At 39.8% G+C, this 21,367-nt stretch overlaps 1 protein-coding gene across 1 annotated transcript in view; it reads right to left on the bottom strand.

Annotated features, from left to right (window-relative positions):
- Positions 1-2,758: 2,758 nt before the first annotated feature.
- The window catches only part of FRZB (frizzled related protein), a 45,405-nt gene continuing 26,796 nt past the window's right edge, over positions 2,759-21,367 (bottom strand). Inside the window, exons 3-6 of the mRNA XM_002712232.6 lie at positions 14,206-14,271; positions 7,005-7,209; positions 6,610-6,673; positions 2,759-3,694 (exon numbers count right to left, since the gene is read on the bottom strand). Of these exons, the coding sequence (XP_002712278.1) occupies positions 3,578-3,694; positions 6,610-6,673; positions 7,005-7,209; positions 14,206-14,271 (452 nt within the window). The 3' untranslated portion in view covers positions 2,759-3,577. The remainder of the gene's footprint in view (positions 3,695-6,609; positions 6,674-7,004; positions 7,210-14,205; positions 14,272-21,367) is intronic.

The following is a 21,367-nucleotide window of genomic DNA, read 5'->3' as shown; positions in this document are numbered from 1 at the left end:
CCTGCACCCCATGGGAGACCAGGAAAAGCACCTGGCTCCTGGCTCCTGCCAGGATCAGCGCGGTGCGCCGGCTGCAGCGGCGGCCATTGGAGGGTGAACCAACGGCAAAAGGAAGACCTTTCTCTCTCTGTCTCTCTCTCTCACTGTCCACTCTGCCTGTCAAAAAAAAAAAAAAAAAAAAAAAAAAAAAAAAAAAAAAGAAATATTTTAGTTGTTAATTGTCAAAATATAATAGCAAATAATTTTTTTGCAGAAGGCAATAAATAGCACTATTTACTCAAAGTGATTGTAACTTTTGTATTTGCCTTCCTAATATACAACAGATGTGAAAAGACATGGGTTTGTCCCACCCCACCCCCAAATGCTCAGTGCAACATATGGCACCGAATCAGCTTACACTGGATGGAACACAGTGAAAGATGCATGTGTCTGTGGCAAAGTGAAACCAAGTTTGCTGTTAGTTTTTACTATTTAGTCAGGATACATCTGAGGACTTTTTGTTTTTTGGCTAAGAAAATTAAAATCTTTAAGGTGAACAAAATTACCTAAATAAATTTTAAATTAATTTTATATATCACAGTTACTGACAACGACACATATCTATTAAATCTGTGACTTTAAAAGTTAGTACCTGCAAGAGAAGCCTGTAGAGAATCATGAATAAGACGTTTTTGTGTTAATGGTAACTGCAGTGTACAAATGGTTTTGTAGGGGCTGGCACTGTGACGTAGCAGTAAAACCACTACCTGCAGTGCCAGCATCCTATATGGGCACGGGTTCCAGTCCCAGCTGCTCCACTTCCAATCTATCTCTCTGCTATGGCCTGGGAAAGCAGTAGAAGATGGCCCAAGTCCTTGGGCCCCTGCACCCATGTGGGAGACCCGGAAGAAGCTCCTGGCTTCAGATCAGCGCAGTTCCAGCTCCAGCCACTGCGGCCATCTGGGGAGTGAGCCAGCAGATGGAAGACCTCCCCGTCACTCTCTCACTCTCTCTCCCTCTCCTTCTCTCTGTAACTCTTTCAAATAAATAAATAAATCTTTAAAAAAATGGTTTTATAGTCTGATTAGTAACATGAGCATCATGAACAAATCAAGCCATCCCCCACAAAGGCCTACACATACTTTCATTAATAAAGATATTGCAGTTATCAAACTGGAAAATCACATGCACTTTATTCATGAACCTGATACTATTTGAGATTTTAAAAATAAATAGTAGCACTGATGTGGGTGAGCAAAATCAAACATTGTTAGGATAGATTGTTAAAATGGCAAGTATTAAAAGGCACTGCTAAATCTACTAATTTGTTCCTCCTTCATTTGTAAATGTAATTGTTTTACATGTACAGTGGGACTTCAAAAATTTCATGGGAAATGGAATTAAAAGATGTTTACATTGGTGCAAAATGTTTTGAAATCCATGCATGCTTTTTTATAACATGCATTTTCCATGCTTGTTGAAGTCTTTTTGTATTAAGCATAAATATGTCAAATTCCTACACAGAAATTATTCTGCTTTTTCCTGTCCCCTTCTCCCCCATCTCTCCAAAAAACACCAAGACTCAAAATATCAGTGGCTTTCACTGTTATCATAATATCTCCTTACTTACGCAATATGCTCTTAATATGCTTCAGAAGACTTGATGACATTTTGTGGAGACCAGTTCCTTTAAATCTCCTATAGTCAGTGCTTGCCCTTCTTCCCAAAGTGACTATAAAAGTCTGAGGGAAACAGGACAAAGTGGATGCAGTACTTTGTACTCCTCATTCCTCAAAGCTCAAGGAAAGAGAGCTTCCAAGGTGCAACCCCTCCATGCAGCACTTCATCACTGCCAATGGCACCCAAATTCACCTTTGTCAGGCTATGCCAGCAGCAAGTAGGAAGAGATGCTGCTGCACTAGCAACTGGAACACACAGCCCAGAGGTGGACAACAAAACTGTCTGAAGTGAACCCCATGGTAGCCAAAAGCACTGAACACGGTCCTGCTATAGCAAAAGGTGAGAACTCACTCATCTGGGATTGTGGAGATTGTTGGGGTTGGGAGTCCGTCAAACAGCAGAAATGTTCTCTTAACTTCTAAAAGAGAATTTAGATGAATGTTTACCATTTGAGGAATCTTCCGTTCAGGAATGAATTTCATCCTTGCATGATTGTTGTTACAGAAGGAACCACAGCACCACTTTGCTTCCTTAGTGTTTTATTTTCAGCACACCCTGGCTTAGAAGTTTGGTTCTACTCATATCACACATGGAAACTGCAGGGAATGAGACTTTCAAGTGATTGGAACAAGCTCTAAGGGACCCTGCTGGAAGAAGGAAGTACAAATATCACTTGGTCCCCATGGTCCCTGGGGATCTCACTGCAGCTTGGGCAATGAGAATGTACATTTGGTTCAAAAGAATAACCTCTCTCCTAGCCCTAATTCCTTTTACTAGATATTTTTTAACTAAGCATTAAACAGCACAAATCAAAAAGCTAAAGTACTGGCCAGAGTGTAGGTCTGTAATTTAATGCAGCTTGGATGTGAGTGCATAGATTCACACATATACAAATACACACACACACACACTCCAAAAAGAACAGAAACAAAAACAACTTACACATTTCACTGTCCTGTAAACTACAGCATTTATGGAAATACATATCTGTTAAAAATAACACCCCAGTGCACATGCATACATACTTTCCTTTCCTCATCAATACAGCAAGTCCAATTTATTATGAAAGAAGAGAGAAAAAGAGAGACAGAGAAAAAGATTTCCACCAACAGGTTTATTTAAAAGGAAGCAAATTAAACGGAACTATAGTGACAACAGCAGATATCTAAACAATTCACCTTCCTAATGCTGATTAATATATTCATTTTAACAAATCAAATGTGTTGCCAAAAGATCAATGCTACTGTTCATACCCCAGTGGCTACTGGTTTCCACTGTCAAGCAAGATGTCCTTTCTCAGCTCCTAACACTATTTATTTTGCTTCCTGTCAATCTTGAAAATAATTCATCTTGTGTGTTGTTTCTCGTAAATGCTTCCTGGTGCTTGATTGCTCTGCCTATGTGGCATTGATTTCAAACTGCCATTTTACCTTTCTAAACATTTAGGATTTTCTAAGCATGAGGAGAATGCCCACAAGGCAAATGAAAATGAGACTGTAATTAAATGAGTAGAATATGTTTTACAATATATCCAGCATTCTGTCTGTACCAGAAGTCTCCTTGCATCCAATACCGCCTTCCCAACCTGGGTGCAGAACAGTAAATTAACATCTGGAGACTCCAGCAAAGAGGCCCCAGTATCAGCATGTTTAATGGATTACTATTGCAAAGGAACAGCTTTCCCATAGTTAGTGAAATAGAAAACATATATTTAAGGACCTACGCCCAGGCCATTAAAAGGGGGGAGGGGAGATGAGAGACAAGCAGAAAACAATAGAGAAAACAGAATATCAGTTACCACATGAGTTTTGTAGTAAACAATAGAATATGACGTGCAATAGTGCAATTTTCCTTTGCTAGTCCAACAATACAAGTCTCAACAGGAAGTCCACTGAGGTTACTTTCTGCATTTCGGGATTCAGTTGCGGGCTTGCCGGGGGTTGGGGTTTCTGCCAGGCTTCTGACTCTGAGTGGAATCGCTAATGCTGGAATCGCTTTTACTCAGGCCAAGATGACGGAGCTTCACATCCCAACGCTGTGAAATTTAAAATGAAAACAGTCACGTGCACATCTCACCAATGTCATTTCTGTGTGATTCTATCAGCACCCTCTTTGCCCTAAGGGCGCTCACCCCCACGGTGGCCAAAAAGACAGCCAAGGTCAAGGGCAGCCCTCCCAGCGAGCGCACAGAATGGATGGAGGGGTCTTGCACCCCCAGCAGCAATGACTGCAGCGTGGGTTTCTGCCAGGGCGTCTGCGGGGGCCCAGACGGAGCGCATCCGCTGCAGGCTGCCCTACAGCTGGACAGGGTTTGAAGCCAGCTGCAAGTACAAGCTTGAAAGCTGGGGGGCCGTGTAATGAGGCACAGGCATCAGAGCCCACCAAGGCACCCTGAAGAAGGTCTGGTTCAATGCCCAGTGCCAGGAGACCTTCCGCGTGATCCAGCTGTACCCCTAAGACCAAAACCAGGAAAGGGACACCAAAGGACTCGAAGCCATACTGCGAAGGCAAGGCGCCCTGGCTTCATCTGGGGCTGGCCCACGGCCTCCCTCCCGCAGGCCCAGAATGTAACCTACCAGCACTTTTTATCTATGCTTAGCTTTATCAGTCACCCCCTCTTTCTTCCTTGCCCTTCCCCCATGGGACAAGGGATTCTGGGAAGCTTGAGTGCCTCCCCTGGGGGTTTGATTCCCAGCACCCACTTTGCTTTTCCCCACCATAAACTGTTACTAAGAAACAAACCAATTTTTCCCAATAACATATTTTTAATATTGAAAAGGGGGGAAAAGTTGCTTATATAGAGTGTATTAATAATGTTTTCTTATGCTTATGTTGCTCTTCCTTCCAGGGACCACACTTTAAGAGGCAAAGAGCTAATGTCAGATGGCCCAAGTTAATATTCTAACTCCGTCACTTAACATGCAAAGTTTCCTGAACTTACTAGATCCTTTTTTAATTTATCCCATTGGACTTAATCAAATAAACTCATAAGAATGCTTTAAAGATTGAAGGAAAATGTATAGAGTAATTGGTATATAAATATTAGCTCATATTATTTTTCTATTACTGATAGTAATTCTTCTTTTTAGCATACTTCACTCCACAATCTTATTGTTTTAATATTTAAAGAACTGAATCTCAGCTCCCTAAGGCAGTCTAAATATCTTGATTGGAACAATTTGCTATAACAGAGACTTAGAGAAACAACAATTTGCATTAAAAAAAAAAAGGTATTTTAAAACCTGAGAGCAAAAATCAGCTGAAAACAGTAACTCTGATTTTATAAAAATAACAAAAAACTAATAGCCTCCAGAAAATTCTTTTTTATATCCTCAAATTGACTAGAAAACTAAAATTAGAATATAAAGAACATCAATAATGCTGGCTCAAAGAGATTTTCCACCTAAATCCTTTAGCCAGGGGTATCTGTATAACAGTTAATAATTGGTGGAGCTGCTGGTTTGTTTTTTTCCTATTAGCATATTTATAGATTTAGCATACAAATGACCTTGCCATAATAACTCTGAGTGTCCTATAGAAAGCAATTTGAACCATGGTTGCCTTACTAAAAAAAGGACAAATAAGCCATGTGTCCTGTCAACAACATGATGATTGTTATTTTGATACCAAAGGAGAAATAGTAAGACTTGTTACATGCTTTACAGCAGGGACATTGAAAGCTCTTCGAACTCTTACAGGAATTTAGGACAAATTCCTATTCTGCATTAGCCTGAAGAAAACCAAATTAAAAGGACAATAAGAGATTCCATGATACTGAAGAAGAACCACTTTTTTTTTTTAAATAAACATGAAACTAATTGAAGAGAAGTACAGAGAATGCCCACAAGCCTGCACTTCAAATGCATCCCACTTTTGACAAATACATTGGAGAAAAAAAGAAACATACTGGAGGGTAGTTTTTTCCCAAAAATAATGCCCTTTACATTTCTGTAGGTCACTTAAGCCCAAATGTGTCTGCTATGTCAAGTGCCAGATGTAAAATATAAACTGCCCAGGGGTGTTTAAGTTACCCTGTAAATGTTTCCCAAGCTTTCCAATTCACAGAAAAGGAAGAGGGTATATTATGTTTGGTACAGTTCCCACTCCCCACCCCCACACATCCTTTTAGAGTCTTTGTCTCCCTATGCATTTCCCCCCACATTCTCTGCTTTGAAACAGATTTGCTTAGTGCAGGAAAAAGAAATGAAGATTTCTACAACAAAGCACTTTACTGTGATTTTTTTTTAATGCACCAATCCCAGAACATACCAGCCATTGGCTTTAAAATAGATACATTACTGATCTAAGGACCTAACATAGCCAAGTCGCTTATATACACACAAATGTGGCTGCACATTGTACATTGCAATCAGCATCTACACATTGGATAACACTGGTGTTTTCTTAATGTCTATTTCTTCTTGAAACAGAACTGGAATTTCCTAGCCTCTCTTGCAGCTAGGAATAGACATGCACTGAGTCCTGACCAAAAATCCTAAGTGAAAAGTTTCTAAAGGCTCTTGAAATCCCTTTTTTACCACATTTTTCTTTCTACATGAAATATAAGTGTGATTCTACAGGGGAAGTAGCCATCTTGTAACTTCCAAGTGAACATGGATATGGAAGCAATACCCTTAAAAGTGGTGAACAATAACGCTAGGAGCCTGGAGCCCTTGCCAAAATGTGGAGCTTTCCCTGTCACTGGAGTAGCTATTACCAGCCAACTGTAGTTAGAGCTCTTATACACATTCATGGAATTCACTTCTTAAATGAAATCAACATTAGGGCCAAATTCATTCCTAGGAGTATTAACTATATAAATACATGTATATCAACTTGGAATATTTCTCATGTAGTTGAGGGTAGCTATTTTGTTTAATTGACAGCTGGCTGGTTTTCTACTTTTGTTTTCTTGGTATGGCATTGTCTAAGTGTAATATATAGGCTTACCTTAACTTTTTTACCAAGTCGATCCTTCCATTTCTCAGCTATAGAGCCTTCCACCAAGAGTAATCTGCATTTTTAAAAGAAAGAACCATTTCTAAAACATTGAAACACATTACTGAAAAATATAATGATTTAACTAACTTAGAACACTAATTCTTAACCATTTGAGAGCCATGGAGTTCCTTAAGAAACAAATAAATTAATGATCCCTCTCCATAGAAAAATATATAACTACAAATCACACACATATACTTTTCTATTTAATGTACATATGAAATTGAGGAACCCAACTAAAACCCATCTGTAATCCCCAGGAATGTAAACAGAGCTCAAGGTCAGAAAACAGTGAGAGCAGAGTAGGCAAAGGAATTATTCTGAGTCCTAAAGCAGTGAATTACCTGGAGCGTTCCTCATCTTCATAGCCCATGATGATGTACTCCTCATTAACATTCAGTGGAGGGCACAGGCAGCCAGAGCTGGTGTAAAGGTTGACGTTATCCCTTGGAATGTTTACCAAAGAAGACTTTAGTATCTCCTTCACCTCCACTACTGCAGTCACATCATGGCACTTAGTCTTTACTTCTTTAACTTTAGCCCGAATGACTGGGATAAAAGACAATAAAGCTGATATGGTAATGTGACATACAAAAGTGCCCTGTTCAAAGAGGACAAGCATCTTCCCTCTAGTCCATCCCTAGATGCTTGATGCTCGATGAATGCAGAAGAAGAGACAACCAGATGCTTTTGTATTAGACTAGTGACATACTAAACACCAGAACTGCTCCCAGGTAATGCTCATCTCTGACTCCCTACCAATTTGTGTATACCCACATATTTGTGTGTGTGCACATGTTTCATTTAGAGAAATCCATTTAGGTCATCAAAGGTAGAATGAATAATTTCATGTAACTTTACTCCAGAATGTTATCTTGGATATGCAAATGTGTATGTGTGCAGTTCTTTTTTTAAAAAAAAAATTATTTATGGGGCCAGCATTGTGGCTTAGCAGGTAAAGCTACCAGCTTCGATGGAGGCATCTCGTGTGGGTGCCAATTTGTGTACCAGCTGCTCTACTTCCGATCCAGCTCCCTGCTAATGCACCTGGGAGAAGTCCTTGGGTCCCTGCCACCCATGTAGGAGACCCTGATGAAGCTCCCTGTTCCTGGCTTCACCCTGGCCCAATCCTGGCTGTCTGAGGATTGAACTAACAGATGGAAAATCTCTCTCTCTCTATCTCTCTCTCTCTCTCCCCTGCCCCCATAACTCTGACTTTAAAATAAATCTTAAAAAAAATTTTTTTATTTATTTGAAAGGCACAGTGACAGAGAAAGGAATATATATCCACATACACAGGGAAAGAGAGAGGGACAGAGAGAGGAAGGCAGAGAGCGAGCGAGCGAGCTTTCTTCTGATCATTTACTCCCCAAATTTCCGCCACAGGAGGGACTGAGAGGGTCAGGAGTTCAGAACTCCATCAGAGTCTCTCATGTGGGTGGCAGGAACCCAAGTACTTGGCCCATCATCTGCTGCCTCCCAGGTGTATTAGCAAGAAGCTGGATTATAAGTGGTGATGGGACTCAATCCCAGGAGTTCAATATGAGATATGGGCATCCTGAGTGTTGGCTTAACCTGCTGTGCCACAACACCCATCCCACATGTCTAAAGTTCTAATGACTGTTAACAGGAATTTAAACTATATTAATTTCACTTTATGTAAAGACCTCATACTCAAATATGTTTTGCTTCTTCAACAGAATTCTTCTATCAGGTCTATTAATAGATTTCTCTCAAGTTGGGAGTCTCTTTAGTGTTATAAGGTTATTCTATGTGGGATGGGCATTAGGTGACGAGGTTAAGATAGCACTTGGGGTATCTGCATACTATATCAGAGTGCCAGGGTTTTATTGCTCGCTCCACTCCTGATTCAAGCTTCCTGTTAATGCACACTCTGGGAGGCAGCAGGTGATAGCTCAAGTACTTGGGTCCCAGTCGTCTACATGGGAGACATGGATTGCTTTCCTAGTTCCCAGGCATTTAAGGAGTGAGCCAGCAGATGGGAGGTCTCCCTGTCTGTCTGCTGCCTATCAAATAAACAAACTTTAAAGAAAATATTTTAAAGAATTCATATAATAGTAGCATCTTTAAAATAAAGTCCTGGATGATAATGTCACCAAACGTGTCTGCAACCATTTCACCTTCTTCACCTGGACTCACACTTCAGATGTTAGTTCCTTTCTTCCTTTGTTTCAGGACAGATTATCTTTTCTTTTTCTTTTTTTTTAAGATTTACTTACTTCTTTGAAAGGCACATTGACATAGAGATCGAGAGAGAAAGGATGAGAGAGAGAAATTCTTCCATCTGCTAAGTCACTCCCCAAATGGCCACAACAGCTGGACATGGGTCAAGCTGAAGCCAAGAGCCAGGAGCTCCATTCAGGTTTCCCACAAAGATGCAGGGCCCCAAGCACTTGGGCCATCTTATGCTGCTTTCCTAGGAACAAGAGCAGGGAGGCAGATCGGAAGCAGAGCAACCAGGACTCAAATTGAGGCTCACAAGAGATGCCAACGTCAAAAACAGCAGCTTAACCTGCTGTAGCACAATGCTTCCCCTGGTAAATGAACTTTATAAAGAAGTTTATAAAAACTGAGAAAGAGTAGAAATATCAACCAGGAAGAAGCCAATAGCATTTGCCCAGGTACCCTCATTGTTCTAGTTCAATAGTGATACATGTTACCCAGAGCAAAACAAAATTTTTTCTTAACTCAGAACCTAGTCTTTATTTTTATTTATTATTTTAATTTTATTTAAGGTACACAACTTTCATGTATTTCCTATATACAGATTCAGGAACATAATACTATTCCCCACCATACCCTCCCTCCTACCCATGCTCCCACCTTTCTTCCTCCTCCTCCTATTCCCATTCTTAATTTTTATAAAGATCTATTTTCAGTTTACTTTATACTCATAAGATTAACTCTACACAAAGTAAAGAGTTTAACAAATAGTATAAAGAACAAAAACATTGTCCTCAACAGTTGAGACAAGGGCTGTAAACAATCATCAAATCTAAAAATGTCAGTTACACTCCTGTAGATTACTTTTTTTTTTTTTTTTTTGACAGGCAGAGTGGACAGTGAGAGAGAGACAGAGACAAAGGTCTTTCGTTACCTTGGTTCACCCTCCAATGGCTGCTGTGGTCGGCATGCTTTGGCCGGCGCACCGCGCTGATCCAATGACAGGAGCCAGGTGCTTCTCCTGGTCTCCCATGGGGTGCAGGGCCCAAGCACTTGGGCCATCCTCCACTGCACTCCCTGGCCACAGTAGAGAGCTGGCCTGGAAGAGGGGCAACCAGGACAGAATCCGGCGCCCCAACTGGGACTAGAACCCGGTGTGCCGGCACCACAGGCGGAGGATTAGCCTATTGAGCTGCGATGCCAGCCTAGATTACCTTTTTTTTAAAATTTTTTTTAACTTTTATTTAATGAATATAAATTTCCAAAGTACGATTTATGGATTGCAATGGCTTCCCCCACATACTGTCCCTCCCACCCACTACCCTCCCCTTACCCACTCCCTCTCCCCTTCCATTCACATCAAGATTCATTTTCGATTATCTTAATATACAGAAGATCAGCTTAGTATACATTAAGTAAGGATTTCAACAGTTTGCTCCCACACAGAATATAAAGTGAAAAATAATAGATGATTTTTTTTAAATGATGATGAAATCAGATCAGACCTATTGTCATGTTTGATCCCAGTGAGAGTCAAGTTGGGAGTTGATAATTTCTTCTTCTTCTTTTTTTTTTTTTTTTTTTTTTTTTACAGAGGATCAGTTTAGTATACATTAAGTAAAGATTTCAACAGTTTGCACCCCCATAGAAACACAAAGTGAAATATATTGTTTGAGTACTCGTTATAGCATTAAATCTCAATACACCGCACATTAAGGACAGAGATCCTACATGAGGAGTAAGTGCACAGTGACTCCTGTTGTTGACTTTACCAATTGACACTCCTGTTTATGGCATCAGTAGTCTCCCTATGCTCCAGTCATGAGTTTCCAAGGCTATGGAAGCCCTCTGAGTTCTCCGACTCTTATCTTGTTTAGACAAGGTCATAGTCAAAGTGGAGGTTCTCTCCTCCCTTCAGAGAAAGGTACCTCCTTCTTTGAAGACCTGTTCTTTCCACTGGGATCTCACTCGCAGAGATCTTTTGCCAGAGTGTCTTGGCTTTCCATGCCTGAAATACTCTCATGGGCTTTTCAGCCAGATCCGAATGCCTTTAGGGCTGATTCTGAGGCCAGAGTGCTATTTAGGACATCTGCCATTCTATGAGTCTGCTGAGTATCTCACTTCCCATGTTGGATCACTCTCCCCTTTATTTATTCTATCGGTTAGTATTAGCAGGTACTAGACTTGTTTATGTGCTCCCTTTGACTCTTAGTCCTTTCATTATGATCAATTGTGAACTGAAATTGATCACTTGGAATAGTGAGATGGCATTGGTACATGCCACCTTGAAAGATTATCTTTTAAGTACTCTATTAGTTACCACAGATCAGGAATACTTGGTAAAATAAGCCAATCCCAAAAAGGCAAAACACAATTTATCCAAAGGAACATGGTTTTTGCAAGCTTCTCAGGAATATCTGCAAACCGCTTTCATCTGAACAGTTTCTCATGGATCTTAGGAGCTTTGGACTACAAAGGTGGAGGAGGGGAGGGAGTCGTCCATGAGAATACAAAGCCAGGGGATAAACTATTCTTCTGTCAGCACTTCAGCTCTGTTACAGAAACTTGATGATGCTGCACCAGCTCAACACACATACTCATTCACTTTTAAAACCTCAGAAGAAAACTACTTTTGCTTCTCAGGTGTTTCAGCCTTCGGAGAATTAGTTCCTCAAGTAAGAGAATTTGCAGCATACAAAACATAACTGCCTGGCTGGCCTTACTTGGTTCCATTTGCAAATGGAGTCCCTTTCCTATCTGTGGTCTCTCTAATCTGTATTTTAACAAAAGATAAGATTGCCTTTTGAAATGTCATTTGGGAGAAACAGATGATAAATTCTCAGCCCCAGCTAGCAGGCATTTTTGTGTGTCCTGGCTTAAGTAAATGTGCTTCACAGCATCCATCAACCATTAGAGATTAGTGAGCTGTGCAAACGTTCTCAAACTAATGATTTATTTACCCAGTGTGTCTACTATTTTCATTAGAAATTTTTAGCACATTTTAGCACATGTACCCACTCCAAAATAAATATCTCTCTACAAGACCTACTTTATTATTCAAGTAATTTTGTTAAAGCTCAAGAGTTTTTAATGTAATTAATCTGAATAAGGCAGAGGTTTTGTCTGAATTACCCATGGCTCTCACCCTCGCGTTGCTTTCTAATATATACATAAAAATATATAAAGTAAAAATCAACCTATTTTTGAAATAAGAATATATTTCCTTTTTTAGCTATTTTTCCTTCTATTCCATCCGTCAAGGGCATGCCTTCCTCAAAGAAGTTGTAAGTCATTCCACACAAATGATAAGCCTTAAACTATGTGCAAGCCAGTTTATTGGTTGGCTTTGAAAAAGAAAGTTGCTGTTTCTTTCCATTAATTGTGACACATATCCCATTTTAGTTTACAGTATTCGCCCAGCTACTTCCTCTAGGATTTCTTCTTCTGTGCTATAATGACTAGTATTTAGCTTTTAACAAAAAGAGCAGCACCAACTACTGCAGCACTAAAAAGCTAAGGTAAAAAGTGGTAAGTAATACAGAAACAAGCGAATTGCCCTAATAAACAAATTTTACTGTGTTTTTAGTTTTAGTATAACTATATAGAAAAGTTCATATAGCAGCTTTCAATCTTAAAAAGCTAACCTCCTACCAGCTGAGACCTCCCCTTTCTCTGAGGTTTTTCACATCAATTTGTACAGGAATGGTCTTCAGATAAGCAGCCCGGTCATTTGACTTCTTAGATAAACATGACCTTTCAACTTTGGAAAATGTGTCCATCACTGGCTAAGAGAAGCTAGATTCCTTTTAAGATGAGTAGTAAGAAAAAGAAAATAAAAGTTGATGTCATTAAAGAGAAAGTTGGGAAATTAGGTACATTTATTTTAAACAGATTTGACTTCACTGGGAATTTCCTACTTTATGTTTTTAAAACAGAGTATTTTAAAAGATATCAAAGAGTACTCATATAGTCTTGCACATTTCTCTCCTTCCAGTTCCCAAAAATGCAAAATTATAAATAAATCTGCCCTATAAATCCTATGTCCTCTGCAATAAGGCATGTAACACAGTGCTCTCCTTTTCATAAAAAATTCATCATGAAAGTCTACTTATATTTACTTATTGAGTCAACATCAGATTTGCAAGTCTTTTGCAGCAATAGTAACATGACCTTCATTAATCTCATAGATATTAGCAAAAATCACAATAAAACACCTACAGAATACAGTAAATATTGATTCCTCCATGATTTTATCTACTGGAAAACTCCATTAACTATCCCATCTACATTTGATGGTGAATGATATTTATGACTCTGAAACACATCAGTACCCAAACGAATATTAGAAATGATTAAAGGAGGTTCATCAATCATGGATAAAATCAGGATAATAGCATATCTTGCGGTGATGTTGTGAAAATTAAATGAAGAATTATACACAGGGATCCCCCAACACAGTCCCTGGCATGGAGACAGCATGCCTTTTCATTCCTCAATGCAGCTTCTCAGCTACATTTGGATTGGTATCTCTTTAATTAATGTTCAGTTTATCAGAACGTCACATTTTAGGTCAAGCTAGATACCAAAACATTCCCTCAACTGAATACCAGAAACTTCTCTAAGTGTTACTTTCCAACTTTGGGAATGTTTTCCATGAGATTGACTGGAGAAGCCAAGTTTCCCTTTTATAACCATTTCTTGTACATCAAAGTCCTCTTCTGTTTACTCCAGTGCAGCAGAACTGATGGTCCCTGCAGCTCTAAACATGAGTTCAAATCCTCCACAGCCTCCCAGATATAGCAGAGTCCCAGCTGTCTTGAACTTAACTCTATATACTTAATTATATGCTTCTAAGATACCAACCATGTAGTTAAGAATTCTGCCAAGCCAGCACCTCAGCTCACTTGGCTAATCCTCCGCCTGTGGTGCTGGCACCCCAGGTTCTAGTCCTGGTTGGGGTGCCGGGTACTAGTCCCTGTCGCTCCTCTTCCAGTCCAGCTCTCTGCTGTGGCCTGGGAAGACAGTGGAGGAAGGCCCAAGTGCTTGGGCCCTGCACCCACATGGGACACCAGGAGGAAGCACCTGGCTCCTGGTTTTGGATCGGCGGAAGGAAGACCTTTCTCTCTGTCTCTCCCCCTCTCACTGTCTAACTCTGCCTGTCAAAAAAAAAAAAAAAAAAAAATGCCAATGCGAAACATTTTAATTTTTTGCAACAAGGAGGACTAAGCTTTCAAAATTGTCCTTTATTCACATTTAAGGCTTATTCTTATTTTCATTTACATGTACATGCATACAAAAACACAGACACTTACACCTTTCTTAGCACAGCAGTTTATCAGGCAACCATGAAGTTATCCTTACCATAGTTATAATTATTCCGGAAATAGGTCTTCTGTGTAGCTCTAATAGGCTTGCATTTGCAGCGTTCTGAAAAACACAGTTTTGTTATAAGAAAATTTTTATGATCAGCTTTTTGTTGTTCATTCACATGTCTTATAAAGGCTAAATCTGAATTTGATGGTATTCTCTTTCTCTTCGAACTGCAATCTACGTATCTTCTTATCCGATATCAGGTCCTACTCCCTAATAGACCACCCAAATCCTGAAGAAGCCGTGTTCTCCCCATGCACGAAACAAAGTGGAATGATTGCCTTCTGAGAGGCAATGTGCTGCTTATGCTCAGGTTATTGGTACATTCATGTGGAATAATACACAAGTTTCATACACTTTTGACAAACTACACAGCACTCCTCCAAATATGAGTTCCTGGACCTAAAAGCAACTCAAGGAGATGAGCAGGTATTTTAACAACACAGGGAACTTCATGAAGTTTTTAAGAAAAGAATCAGTGAGCCCTTTCTGATGGTGGAATAAATATCATTTCACTTAATGATATTTTTTGTGCTTTTTGGAGGAAATTACTATGTACATATCTTGAAAAGAGTAATTCCATGTTTTAAAAATGTCTGGATGAGGGGTGGGCATCTGGCTCAGCACTTAAGTCACTGCTTGGGTTGCCCACATTCCACACTGGGGTGCCTGATTTGAGTCCAGCTCTCCTACTTCCAACCCAGCCTCCTAAGGCATCCTTGGAGGCAACGATGATGGCTCAAGTACATAGATCCCTGCTACCCACGTGGGAGACCCAGACAGAACTCCTGGCTCCGGGTCCTGGCCTGGCCCAGTCCTAGCTGCTGCCGGCATTTGAGGAGTGAACCAGAGGATGAAGGATCCCTTCCCATCTCCTCCTTCCTCTCCCCTCTCCCCCTCTTCCTCGTTGTCTTCCAAATAGAATGAAAAAAATTTTATAGAACAAACCTGTATGGATAGAAACTAGAACATATATTTTATATACATATAATAAAAGTTCTAGTTATCTCAAAATGTGATCATTGTAGTACCAGTAATTTAACATCTTGGAAAGTGGGCTATTATACCTTCTATAGAAGAGCTGCCAGGATTATTTAGCTAAGAAACATACATCATAAACATGATAAATTGTAAGCAGTTAAAATCAATATAAAAATTCAAAATAACACAATTACTTTAGAAAATATTTGATTATATATAAAGATTTCTTTAAAATAACACCCTGAGAAAGCTTTGTTATAAGTTAAATGGCATGTGTTCCTTCTGTTTTGACAGAAGGGAAAAAGAACATACAAATCAGAGAAAGGAAGCCAACAAAAATGTCTTGTTTAAAAAGTGTTTTATGTTAGCATGAAGATCAATAAAGCCCAGAAGCTTTTGTTGACCACTAAATATTGTATTTTCCAATCAAAATAAACCTTATGTCCAGTTGAAACTGTAAATGCCAGGTGTTCAAGTAGCAGCTCTGAGACAGGAGCGCCATTCCTACTAGCTTTAAGTTCCAGAAAGCAGTATCTCTACTGGGCACAAGTAGCAGCAGCAACTGTCACTGTCACCATGAAAGAGGTGAGTTTGGCAGCACTGCACGCAGCACCTTCCCTTGTCCAACTGAGTTTTTAAGAACTTTTCTGTATAGTATAGTTAAGATGGCCCAGGGGCTGGTGCTGTGGCATAGGTTAAGCCTCCACCTGCAGTGCCGGCACCCCATGTGGGTGCCAGTTCGAGTCCCAGGTGCTCCACTTCCTATCTAGCTCTCTACTAACCCGCCTGCGAAAGCTGCAGAAGGTTGCCCAAGTCCTTGGGCCCCTGTATCCACATGAGAGAACCAGAAGTAGTTCCAGTCTCCTGGGTTCAGGAGACTAGTTGTTGCGGACATTTGCAGAGTGAACCAGAAGGCAGAAGATCAATCTCTCTCTCCAAACCCCTCTCTATAACTCTGCCTTTCAAATAAATAAATGTTAAAAAAGAAAACATAGCAACTGCGGCAGGCATAGTGGCACAGCAGGGTAACCTGCTGCTTGGTATTCCCTCATCCCAATCAGTGTCGGGTTGGAGTCCTGCTTACTCCACGCTTCTGATCCAACTTCCTGCTAAAATGTCTAGGAGGCAGCAGATGACAACCCAAGTACTTGCATTCCTGCCACCAGATATGAGAGACACACATGGAGGTCTTGGCTCCTGGCTTTGGCCTGTCCTGCCCCTGGCTTTTGTGAGCATTTGGGAAGTGGACCAGCAGATAGAAAATATCTCTGTCTCTCCCTCTCTCCTGGTCATTCTACCTTTTAAATAAATACATATTTTAAAATAGATAGCAACTTTCACTGACTGGAGTCTATTTTTTGTTACTACCCATTTAACTTTGTTTGAAGCATAAACAAATGGATTCCATAAAACACTCTAACAAGAGATTTTTTAAACATTATATATTAAGGTTATTTGGGAAGATTGTCGGTAGGTGTTTACACAACTGTGTATACAAATATACGTAGAACTATTACCTAATAGCTACTAAGCTAAGCGATTACACTCTGAGAACTGAATCTTGCTCATTTGCAATGTGCCTATCATTCCTACTAGTGGTAATGCCTTACCACTTGCTCGTATAGTGAGGCCCTCTCCAGGCCCCAATCGCTAATTCTTGCTATAAGCAAATATCTGTCTAGTTTAAGTAACTAATAACTCACTAACAGTAATGAGGAGGAATAAACTTTTATACATACAAGGCTCAAAAGTGAAAGAACTTCCTTTCACTTCTATACGCTTACTCAATCCAAATGTTCATATCTGAGGGTACTCATGAAGCATATCTTAGATGAACAGATCCCAAGCATTATCCCTCTTCTAAATTATTTTGACACACATTTACATATATATGGATCCCCAAAACCTAAGAAGGTTGAAATTGTAAAGAGTTGTAGAGAAATATACTGCATACATTATTTACCACATTTTTGTGCCTAGCACTCTAAATTTGACTGTAACTTAATGTTTCTTTATAACCAATAGTTCATTTCTTGACCTCACTTTTTATTGGGTCAGTAGCACTACCATCCTTTCTGCTTTAATTGTTAGGAGTCTTCCTCCTGCAGCTTTCCAATGGTACAAGATTTTAAATTTTGTTTTCTACAGTGTCAAATGAAATTATTGTACTAAAATCATTAGCAACCGAGTTTCCTGCATTCTAATGTTGAAAGCTTATAAAGAGTCTACACTGGTGTTTCACCTAAGGAAAACATACATGAAAAAATTAAAGGAGTTGGCTCTGACATCGCCTAAATCATGACAAAGAGATCTTCAAAGTTTTAATATTAAAAGTGGGCAAAGTTTTAATATTAACAATTTGTTCACATCAACTTCTAGTATTAAATATAAAAAAATGAATTTGGAACAATGCATTACCATACCCTAAGAGCAACCAGGGCCACCGCCAGGAAACTGTCTTTGACAATTTTTCCTCATCCTTTCACTCTCCTTGCTCCACTCTTTAAGGGACTCTCCTAAAATCAATTATCTCATACTATCTCTACTAGTAAAACAAGACTGTTGACTGTCATAGTACAAAATAAGTGTTTCGCTCTAGTACAGAAGTGAGTTAGCAAAAGTAAAAGATGTCCAGAGCTCCACAGAACTTAATCTGCAACTCAGGGGAGATGCCCCAGTGTACACAGCGGCATCTGGGCAATGAACAGCCTTGCTGTCTCAACAGTGAGACATACAAAGCTCAAGGGGGAAAATGATCATATTCTCTTTTATTCTGTTTTGCTCAATAAATAGCTTCATTCATTGAAAATACATAAGGATAATGGTATTTTTATATGGCTTTACAAGTTCTAAAGAATTTTTAAGTTTATAATTCTGATACAATTATGGAGTTTGATACTCACTGCAGCATCACTTTATAATGCAACCTTGTCTGAGTTCAATGGGATACAACTTTCTAATTAGCCTTGACTGTTGTTTCCTATTGAATTCTCTTGGCTCTGATTCAGAGCTCCAAGACTATAATTAACTTTACTAGATTTTAAAATCCTATAACATTTCATGCACCATGACCTTGGAATACTATCTTTGAGTGGATATTTTTCTGCTTTTCTAGGGAAACTTCTTAGATCTGTGCTTAGGATCTGTCCCAAAGTAGGGGGAAGAGGGTGAAAGAAAACATAAATTCTACTTATTTATAGAATTTTATTGTTAATCTTTCAAGATGGACCTTTGCTAATCAGATCACAGTTTAAATAAGTTTTAACTTGTGCCAAAAGCATTGTAGGTCATATATCCCAGCATTTGACCCACTGAAATGCACTGGTCCTCTCCCTCCATAGGAGCTGATCACAACAAATTTTAAAGGATATAAAGTACACATTTTATGATTTCAAGATCTAGATCCTTAACTGTGACCTCTTTACTGATATTCAAATCTATATTTTCAACTGTTTATAAAGGTTATCTATGGGCACATACATCCTAAAGTAATTTAAACATCTGTTAATGGTTATCACATGATGAATTCTTCTTTCTTCTATAGAAACAATAGTGTCCTCTCACATAATGACTTTGAGATATTCATCCTTCCCTAAAGGGGAGATGGCAAAGAGAAAAGTACTAACATTGGTTGAACTTTTTTAGATACTTACATATTAATGTGTTCATTCTATAAATATGTATTGGGTATCTGCTACATTCCAGGTAACAGGTATATAGGATGAACAATAGGCAACAGAAACAGAAGAGGATACAGCTATTGAACAAATACACATAAAATAAATTATAATCACATTGACACATGCTATGAAAGAAAAGTACACTGTGTAAGTAAAGTGAGAACATGTAACCTGATGACCTAATAAGTTAGTCTAACCTGAAAAGTGCTCTGAGGAAATTATATTTATGCCAGAAATCTGAAAGCTGAGTTGCTTTCACCTAGGCAGGACCTAACCATTATATGTAAGATGGAGAAGATAAAAATCATACAATTCCTAGAAATCTGATTATATTAAATGACACAGAAATAAGCAAAGCACATTGCTGGTGATAGTGAATTCTTCTCTGATTTTTTAAAAGAGATTTTATTTATCTATTAATTTTAGAGGTAGAGTTATAGACAAAGAGAGGGAGAGACAGAGAGAAAGGTTTTCCATCCACTGGTTCACTCCTCAAATGGCCACAACAGCCAGAGCTGAGCTGATCTGAAGCGGGAGTCAGGAGCTTCTTCCACGCCTCCCACGTGACTGCAGGAGCCCAACCACTTGGGCCATCTTCCAGTGCCTTCCCAGACCAAAAGCAGAGAGCTGGATCAGAAGAGGAACAGCCGGGATGCAAATCAGCATCCATATGGGACATGGCGCTGGAGTCTCAGCCTATTACTCCACAGCGCCAGACCCTCTTCTCTGAATTTTTTTTTTTTTTTTTTTTGACAGGCAGAGTGGACAGTGAGAGAGAGAGACAGAGAGAAAGGTCTTCTTTTCCGTTGGTTCACTCCCCCAGTGGCTGCTGCGGCTGGCGCACCGCACTGATCCGAAGCCAGGAGCCAGGTGCTTCTTCTGGTCTCCCGTGCGGGACTTGGGCCATCCTCCACTGCACTCCTGGGCCACAGCAGAGAGTTGGACTGGAAGAGGAGCAACCGGGACAGTTAAGTCCTATTGTCCCATAGCTAAAATGCTTTATTCTGATGCTGATTATGAATGATCTTTGAAATTCACTATAATCTTAAGATTTGTATGTTGAATACAGATATTTGGTAACTTTAAAGTCACATACTGGATTGAGTAAAAATTCCAGAATTTAGGGGGTGGCATTGTTGTGCAATGTGTTAAGCTGCCACCTATGACACCAACATCCCATATGAGCACCAATTTGAGTTCTGGCTATGCCACTTCAGATCCAGCTCCTTGGGAATGTGCCCAGGAACACAGCAGAAGATGGTCCAAGTGCTTGGACTCTTGTTACCCACATAGGAGACCTGGATGGAGCTTCAGGCTTCCAGCTTCAGCCTGGACCAGCCTGGCCATTGTGGCCACTTAGAGAGTGAACCAGCAGATGGAAGGTGTCTCTCTCTCAATCTTCCTTCTGGGGCCAGCGCTGTGGCACCACAGGCTAAAGCCCTGGCCTGAAGCACCAGCATCCCATATGGGCGCCGGTTCTAGTCCCAGCTGCTCCTCTTCTGATCTAGCTCTCTGCTGTGGCCTGGGAAAGCAATAGAAGATAGCACAAGTCCTTGGGTCCCTCCACCCACGTGGGAGACCCAGAAGAAGCTCCAGCCATTGTGGCCATCTGGGGAGTGAACCAGCAGATGGAAGACCTCTCTCTCTGTCTCTACCTCTCTCTGTAACTCTGTCTTTCAAATAAATAAAAAAATAAATCATAACAAAAATCTTCCTTCTATCCTCCCTCCTTTGGTCTCTGTAATTCTGCCTTTCAAATAAATAAAATAAAATATTTTTAAAAACATTCCACAACTTAAAAACTGGGTCTATAAAATTGTTAATATATCAAACAGAACAAAAATCCATTATGCATATGTCCCCTGAAGTCCTGGACTCTTCAGTCATAAAAAGCAGAATTCCTACATATTGTCAAGAGCTCATTAAAAGAGTTAATAAAGGGCTTAGTGGTAAAGCCACTGTCTACAATGCCAGCATCCCATGAGGGTTCATGTCTCAACTGCTCCCCTTCTTTTCCTGATCCCTATTAGTGGCCTGGGAGAGGCAGTGAAGATGCCTCCTGCTACCCATGTAGGAGACCCAGATGAGGCTCCTGGCTTCTGACTTCCATATGGCCCAGTCCATCTGGGGAGTGAATCGGCAAATGGAAGAACTCTCTCTATATATAACTGTCTCTCCCTCTCCCTATTTAACTCTGACATTCAAATATATAAATAAATATTTTTAAAATATTAATAAAAATCACTCTTTAGTAAAACAATCTTTTTACAATGACAAGGAAATTGACCTTCAACTCTACAGAATCCAGCTTGGTGAGTTCATGTACTGAAAAAGACAGACATCTCCTTAAAAATTCCTTACAGCCTCACTGGAAAGTCCTTTCCAGGTACTTCTCATAAGTCCCTATGCAGCCAAACTCAAGATAATTGATGCTTGGGTCCACATTTCCCACCTAAAAAAGACTGATCCCGCTTTAATAGTCTAGCCCTTCA

The sequence above is a fragment of the Oryctolagus cuniculus genome, chromosome 3 (assembly GCF_051225735.1).
Source record: "Oryctolagus cuniculus isolate XC-2025 breed Fujian yellow rabbit chromosome 3, ASM5122573v1, whole genome shotgun sequence".
NCBI classification, from domain to species: Eukaryota; Metazoa; Chordata; class Mammalia; order Lagomorpha; family Leporidae; genus Oryctolagus; species Oryctolagus cuniculus.
Note: the sequence above shows the minus strand (reverse complement) of the source record. Positions and strands in the feature narration are given on the sequence as shown.